Source organism: Corylus avellana, chromosome ca3, assembly GCF_901000735.1.
Source record: "Corylus avellana chromosome ca3, CavTom2PMs-1.0".
NCBI classification, from domain to species: domain Eukaryota; kingdom Viridiplantae; phylum Streptophyta; class Magnoliopsida; order Fagales; family Betulaceae; genus Corylus; species Corylus avellana.
The window spans coordinates 6,233,180-6,241,587 of NC_081543.1; the positions used below are offsets into that span (position 1 = coordinate 6,233,180).

Genomic DNA, 8,408 nt, shown 5'->3' on the forward strand with positions numbered 1-8,408 from the left:
TCTGGGTGATGGCGTTGTAATTCCTCAATTTGTAACCAACACTGATCTAACTTAGGGGCGTTTGTGCATCACATGTTGGTTCTCGGTGGCAAGCCACTAACCAATCAAGAGTCAAGACTGATTGATGTTATCTCCACCTTTGAATCAGTAGGTGTGTGGTGGTATTTGAAAAAACACTCCACTATGGATACCCATCTCAATGGATCTTCATCGTCCCAACGTGGGAACTCAAATATCATATGTGGAGCTCTCCCTTCATAATCATGTTTCTTGTGACTCTTGATTTTTGTTTGACCTCACTTCATCCTCCCTTTGTGATTGAACTTCTAATGACTCTCGGTTTTTGCTTGACCTAGAGTTCACCCTTCGACTATCTAAGCCTCGTTTGATTGTTCTTTCAATTGAATTTTTCATTAATTTCCTCAACTGTTCCACAATCTTTGGAACAATTATCGATTCAAAAGAAAGCTCATGTAGTGGAACGTTGCTAGTAGAGGCCATGAAGTATTGATTTAAGTTGGTAATACCAAGCTCTCTCTTTCTTACTACGAGTAAAAGACATCAAGCTTCCATTGTTTTTGGCCCTTAATTAGTCTCAATAGGATATACTCAAAATAAAGTAAGCGGTGCTAAACTTAACCCTGTTACTTCCAACACTAAACCAGAATAAGGAAATCCTTACAATGGAATAAACCTACCCATGCACTGGAATAGGGATTTTCACCAAATGCTGCAGCCAAACAACACCCTTCTTCCACAAACTAACCCAACGCACAGCCCAGGCAGTCTTGTTACAGCACCACGCACACGCTGCCTCGCACGACCGCTCACCGTTGCATTGACCTTCGCCGCTACCGGAGAGAACACGCCTCTCACCCCACCACCGGAACAGCGCTACAAGGAGAAAAAAAAAAACCGTTCAACCCGTTGCCAACACCAACCGGAGGAACACTGCCACACCGTCCCGCTCAACCACCGGGACGAAGCCGACCACCACGCGCAGAACTACAGGTAACGGCTGAGCAATAACCCACTGCGGCACAATCACACCACGCACGGCACTGCACAGCGAAATCTCCCAAGAAAGCACCGCTCTTATAGGAACCTTAGTTCTTATCGCCCAAAATCAGAGAAAACAAAGGAAAAATAGAGAACGATACGACCACTTCGAGGGGGTCTAGGCTGTCTAGCCTCTACAGATTGCTTATAGCAATTGATTGAAATTGTTATTGGGTAATAAGCCTAAAGAAATCCTAACCTAGTAAGGAAAGGACTAATTATTTAACAAAAATAATACAATTGGAGGGTTCTTAACAGTATGGTTCTGTTAAATCAGCTGCTAGTGGTTAATATTGTTAAGGAGAAGTTGATTTTTGGTGCAAACAACCTTTTCAACATTTGATGTGTGTCAAAGGGTGTGATACCGAACTGGATGAGAGCTTCTTGTAGAAATGCTTCACATGGATTATAAAACATGGAGCACCATAATCAAGAGCTGTTGTGTTGACGCCAGGCATAAGGAAGCTTTGTCCCTTTTCCTTGAAAATATACGATCTTTATGGGGCTTTAGACCTGATCACCAAGTCTTGGCAGCCATTCTTAAATCCTGCGCTGCCTCCTCAGCCGTCAAACTGGGGAAGGCTCTGCATAGTAATGTTGTGAAGGAGGGCCATCTTACTTGTCACTCTGTATCTAAAGCTCTGCTTAACATGTATGCCAAAGGTAGTGCACTTGATGATTGCCAGAAACTGTTTGGTCAGATTGGCAGCTCTGATCCTGTCTCTTGGAACATTGTCCTGTCTGGATTTTCTGGGTCCCGAATATATGATCCTGAGGTGATGAGGTTGTTTTATGCAATGCACATAGGTGGCAAGGCTAAACCTAACTCCATCACTGTTGCTATTGTTCTTCCTGTGTGTGCTCGATTACTAGATATAGATGCAGGGAAGAGTGTGCACTCTTATGTGATTAAGTCTGGACTGGAAACAGATACCCTTGTTGGGAATGCTCTGGCATCAATGTATGCAAAATGCGGGCTGGTACTCAATGATGCATACACTGTGTTTAATAGCATTAGTCACAAAGATGTTGTTTCTTGGAATGCAATTATTGCAGGGTTTGCCGAGAATAAGTTAATGGGTGATGCTTTTGGATTGTTCAGATGGATGCTTAAAGGGCCAATAGAACCAAATTATGCGACCATTGCAAGTATTCTTCCTGTTTGTGTTTCTTTAAGTGAGAATGTTCCCTACTGCTTTGGGAGAGAGATACACTGTTATGTGCAGCGGCGGACGGAATTGGTGGCAGATGTTTCTGTCTACAATGCTTTGGTAAGCTTCTACTTAAGAGTTGGATGGATGGAAGAAGCAGAGTCCTTGTTTCGGACTATGATATCAAGAGATTTGGTTTCATGGAATGCGATTATTGCAGGATATGCATCAAATGGTGACTGGTTAAAAGCTTTGGACCTGTTTCATGAATTACTCTCTCTGGAGCTAATTGGGCCAGATTCTGTAACTTTTGTTAGTATTCTGCCTGCTTGTGCATTCTTACAAAAATTGCAAGTGGGGAAAGAGATGCATGGATATATTCTACGACATCCTCACCTACGTGAGGATACAACTGTTGGCAATGCCCTAGTTAGTTTCTATGGTAAATGTGACAGAATAGAAGCAGCATTTCAGACATTTTTGATGATTTCTCAGAAAGATTTGATATCATGGAACTCTATGCTAGATGCTTTTGTAGAGAGTGGTTATAATATTAAGTTTGTGGGCCTATTAAAATGGATGCTTAGTGAGGGAATTAGACCTGACACCATTACCATCTTGACCATAATTCATTTTTGTGTTACTGTGTCGAGAGTTGAGAGGGTTAAAGAAGCTCATAGTTATTCAATTAAGGACGGTTTGTTACAAGGTGATATTAAACCTACTATTGGAAATGCATTGCTTGATGCATATGCCAAGTGTGGAAATATGGAGTACGCGTTCAAGATTTTTCAGACGTTATCAGAGAAAAGGAATTTGGTCACGTGCAACTCAATGATCTCTGGTTATGTGAGTCATGGATCACATGATGATGCACATAAGATTTTTAATGGGATGTCTGAAACAGATCTCACCACCTGGAGTCTCATGGTTCGAGTTTATGCAGAGAATGATTCTCCTGGTGAAGCTCTCAACTTGTTTCAGGAGTTACAAGCTCGAGGAATGAAGCCCGATGAGGTGACAATTATGAGCTTCCTTCCGGTATGCGCTCAAATGGCCTCAGTCGACCTGGTGAAGCAGTGTCATGGATATGCAGTTAGAGCTAGCTTTAATGATTGCCGCCTGAAGGGAGCTTTGTTAGATGTGTATGCAAAATGTGGTACTATAAAGTCTGCTTATAAGCTTTTTCATTCCAGCCCCCATAAGGATCTGGTTATGTTCACAGCTATGGTCAGTGGGTTTGCCATGCATGGTATGGGAGAGGAAGCACTAAAGATTTTCTTTCATATGCTTGAGTTGGGTGTAAAGCTAGATCATGTTATCATCACTGCTGTTTTGTCTGCTTGTTGTCATTCTGGCCTTGTAAATGAGGGGTTGAAGATATTCTATTCAATAGAGAAGGTTCATGGGTTCAAGCCAACAATGGAACAGTACGCATGTGTGGTGGATCTCCTTGCTCGAGGTGGCAGGGTAAATGATGCATATTCTTTTGTAACTAGGATGCCCATTGAAGCTAACGCAAATGTGTGGGGAACATTGTTGGGTGCCTGTCGGATCCATAATGAGGTGGAATTGGGCTGTCTTGTTGCAGATCGCCTTTTTGAAATTGAAGCTAACAATATTGGGAACTATGTAGTGATGTCAAACCTGTATGCAGCAGATGCAAGATGGGATGGGGTAGTACAGATAAGAAAGCTTATGAGGACTAGAGATCTGAAAAAGCCAGCAGGATGCAGCTGGATTGAAGTGGAGAGGAGGAAGAATGTTTTTGTGGCCGGGGACTCCACTCATCCACAAAGAAGCCTTATATACAATACATTGTGTACATTGGATCAACAGATCAAGGAGCCGCTTCATTTTTGAGTTGATTAATGGGCTTCGTTATGGCACTTGTTGTGTCATAACTCATAAGCAAAGCAGGTGGAATTACTATACCAATGATCCCGACTTGATTGCCTGTAGCTTTTGAGGGCCGAATTCTTGTGTTGCTTGGATGCTTTGCAAGTTTCATATTTCTAACTTGAGGATAATGATTAGGATTTTTTTCGGCGTTAGTACTTTGAATTCCAATTTTCAAGCTTCTTGCTGATTCTGGTACTTTTTTTTTCCCCCTTTTGTAGCTGAATTTCAAAATTCAGGTAAGCTTTTCAGTAGGGATCACACTGCATCCCTATGGATCAGATGGATAGTGCTAAGTTATCTATTTTTGCCGAGTACCATGTCGGTTCTTGGCACTCCATTTATTGGAAGTTGAGAAAGATGAATGAACTACAAAGGTTGGAGGCATACTCAAACCATTTCTACGAAAGATGAATGAACTACAAGGTTGAAGGCATACTCAAACCATTTCTATGCTTTATGATATATGCTCATCAAACACACACACACTCTCAATTCAATTGCATCGTACTGACTAGTCACACCTTTTAAACTCCACTTTTCTGTAGCAATACCTCTTCTTGTAGAATAGGAATCTTTTTGTTGTAAAATTTACCTCATAGTTTAAATGTTCCCACATTTTCTTAAATGCATTTAAATCCATAATTTTCCAATTTTTCACCCTTTAACATATTCTGCTCATTATTGCTCTGCTTACGGATATGCTGAAAAGGAAGTGTTGGCAAGGTCTTAATTTATAAATTTTGACTGATTTCTAATCTGGAAGTCACCACCAAAAATTTGAATGCAGACAATGGAAAGCTGATCAGGGCTCTATCTAAAGTAAGCAACATGGGGTCAGCTACAGGTACTTTTATGTGCACTTGATCTAGAACAATAAATCTAAAGCCTAGCTAATTCCTCAAAATCTGCGTTGAAGGTCCCAAATTTTTACTCTATTGTTAGTTTAAATAGCTATTGCTGAAAATGGAGGGTCTAGTTCTGGGTTTCTTTCTGAATCTGAAATTTAACTCTAACCCACTTGTTTTATTTACTGGATGAACGATAGTTAAAAGATCAGGATCCTCCATTCGGTTGATGATGAGAAAACTCAGGAAAACAAGAGAAAGTAGACATTTTTGGGTAACTTTGGATGAGGAACCTGGAAGTTGCTTTTCTTGCTCGCCATAAGCAATATCTCCTCTTGAAAGCAGGACAATTACTTTCAATGTCCTCTCTTTCTCTTTCTCTCTCTCTGAAACTGTTTCTGATCATTGATTTCATTTTATCAAGAACACTGGTAATTACTTACATGGTGGAGCAACGGCAACACGGGTGGATTTAGTAGGGTCAGCTGTGATATACACTGTTGGAGCTCCAGCAACTGGAGTTTTGGTGGAGATAAACGTTTCATACTTGGATGCTGCTTATGCTGATGTGAGTTTTTACCCTACTCTTTGTTTTGTTAATTTCTTATTCTTAAAGTTTTGTAGCTTTTTTTTTAATTATTTATTTATTTTATTTATTTTTTAAATCACTGATATAAATTGAAATGTGTCTATCAGAAGCACTGGTTGAGTCTTAAGAATGGAGGGGGTAACTGATATTGTTCTATGCTTACCAGTTCTGTGTGCATTGTGGCAATACTGGCATTAGCATTCTTGTTATTTCAGTCTAATTTGCACCTTTGCCTAGGCATAATTGCATTTTGGATGGTTCTTATTGTCTGGTTGTAAGACCCATTTGGACAATTCTCCATAAGAAATCCAGAGAAATCGTCATGAGAGTGCTTGAGGGTTTTGGGCTTTGTTGTCTTATGGGTGTTGGGGCACGTTACGTTTACGCTTTTTCATTAAGGTTTTGCATGAAATGGTCATGAGAATGACTTGTAGCAAGATACGGCCTCAATTCTATTATATTTTTGTATCCCTTGAGGTTAGAGACCACTTGCCTTGTAAGATTTTTAGCACTTAAAATGGGCTTGAAGGAGATAATGGACAGAACTAATTTGGTGGGCAGTAATTACCTTGAATTGGGAACCTGGTTTAAGGAGCTTGGCAGAGGCTCTTGAAAATATGCAAACCTCCAAGAGAGATTCCGAGTAATGTAAGGAATCAAAGGTTTGTATGTGTATGCTCACCAGAAAATTGTAAGGCTGATAGTTTGGGCAAACAGATCGACTACACGTTTAGGCAAACTTTTTTCAATGTCTCCCTCTGTTAGGATTTTCCGTTAAATTCCAATAAAATGTCCAAAATACTCCCCCATTTTTTTTAGAAAAAATATTTAAAATATTTTGTAAAGATTAATGCATGGTATCTTTGCAAATATCGTTAAATTTGGACCAACGCCATAATTTTTTGTAAAGATTAATGCATGGAACTTATTCATTGGTACCTGTAGCATCTATCTTTATTAATTATTTTGATAATTTCCATTGAATAAGCTCCACATCATCTTGGTAAAAAATTTGGTACCTCTACATGTGTTACAAGGATTTGTTTAGCGTTTGAAGTTCACTTGAACTACATGGAGTTTCTATTATGTATGAAATGTGTAGAACAACATTCCAAGGCGAGATGATGCAAAACGGGGAAGAGTTTTTCCACAAAATAGAAAATAGAGATGGATTCTATGTTGAAGAGTTTTATTGGCTAACAATGGAGTTTGGTAAAATCTCACCACCAAAAAGAAAGATAAGTCGCACCTTAAACAGAGAAATCTCATCTCTAACAAGAATATCTCACTCACAAAATATAATTCTTCATTGATTTTTAAACTGTTACAGAAGATATAATATATTTCTATGGGATTGAATGAAGGGGTTCGAACACTGATCAACGAATATATGATTGTAGTGATGGAACTTGTTAAGGAATGTCGACCACATACTCTACAGTCTACAGACCTTGTTAAGTAAGGAACGGGGTCCTTTCAAGTTCTTGTAAATGAGGGTAGATTTGTCGTTTCATATTATTGTGGACAAAATGCCCTCTCTTTTACAAGAACGGGATCCTCTCCGATTGTTTTTTTTTTTTTTTACATGTCCGCACAAAAATAGGGAAATGGGGGAGAGAGATTCGAACTAGTGGCCTCCGCTTCATGAAGCTTGATCCCCAGTCGATTGAGTTAGCCTTTAAGGACCTTCTTAAACTGGAGAGGGTCCCTCTCAATCAAGTAAGCATATGTGAGTGAAAAAGAATTAATCTTATAGAAAGTGTAATATATATATATATATATAACACAATCAGACTCAATAGTATAAATGCTCATTTATATATAAGACTTAAAAATTCAATAAATTACCAATAGATCAAAATTACCATTTAGTCCTTCTTATGTTCTCCTAAATATAATGTGTCTTTTAAAATTATCAATAAATTAAAATTCAATAATATGGCGATTTTAAAAATTATGTCACATTTTGAAGAAAATAAGGAAGACTCTAGTTTTCCTTTTAACATTACTCGATTTGATGTAGTTTTTCAACGGTCCAAAGTTAATTCTAAGTTTTTCATGAAAAATGCTGAGAATATAATTAAATCTAAATCATTGGAAAAACTACTACATCCAATCGTTTTTTTTTACCACACCTAAGTCTAATACTCATTATATATAAATGAGCATTTATACTATTGAGTTTGCAAAGAGAAGAGCATGATCACCGGAAAAGAAGCGGAGGTCACTAATTCGAATCTCCCTCTCACTTTCTGTAACACCCCCAAATCTGACCTTGGCTAATCTGGTAGGGTTATTGGCAATTAGCCCAGTTTAACCAACTGGTGACTAAATGGGAAACCGTCCATCTAAGCATCATCAAGGTTAATGCATAGGAAGGTGAAATAAATCTGAGAAGTTTATTAATCATTTCAGGGACAAGTATAATCCTCAAAATATGGACACGGAGCAACTAATAATAACTTAAGCAAACCTGATAGCAAGGTGAAAATCTTTCTTTAGCAAAGTCTATAGTAGCAACCACACCACTCTTTGGTTCTAGAGACATGTTTCCTACAGGAGTAATAACCGCATAAGTCTAACGACTTAGTAAGTAAACCTCACAAATGGGTACGATATGAGTCAGTTATTAGTAAGCAGAAATAAACGTGCAGTTTTGGTAAACAGTTGAAAGAGGTGTTGTCTCTGTTAATACACCATAAAAGTATTGTTTGGTTAATAAAAGATGGTATACTTCTAGCGGTAATCGCCTATGTGTTTTAATGTAGAAAACTAAGGTTTTATAGGTCATAACTATCATATATGGTTTACCCAAGATATTACTCCTTCTTAGCAGGGTTAGAGCTGTCACCTGTAATACAA

At 38.6% G+C, this 8,408-nt stretch overlaps 1 protein-coding gene across 2 annotated transcripts; it reads left to right on the forward strand.

The window, feature by feature from the left end:
- Positions 1–808: 808 nt before the first annotated feature.
- Positions 809–5,465, forward strand: LOC132176523 (putative pentatricopeptide repeat-containing protein At5g08490). Of its 2 annotated transcripts, none has more exons than XM_059588756.1 (2): positions 809–4,956; positions 5,158–5,465. In XM_059588756.1, the coding sequence occupies exon 1, from the start codon at positions 1,452–1,454 to the stop codon at positions 4,071–4,073; it is 2,622 nt and encodes an 873-aa protein (XP_059444739.1). In that variant the 5' UTR covers positions 809–1,451; the 3' UTR covers positions 4,074–4,956; positions 5,158–5,465. The 2 variants fall into 2 exon arrangements, with proteins under 2 accessions (XP_059444739.1, XP_059444737.1); XM_059588754.1 differs by having other exon boundaries at positions 809–4,535; positions 4,900–5,465.
- Positions 5,466–8,408: the final 2,943 nt, after the last annotated feature.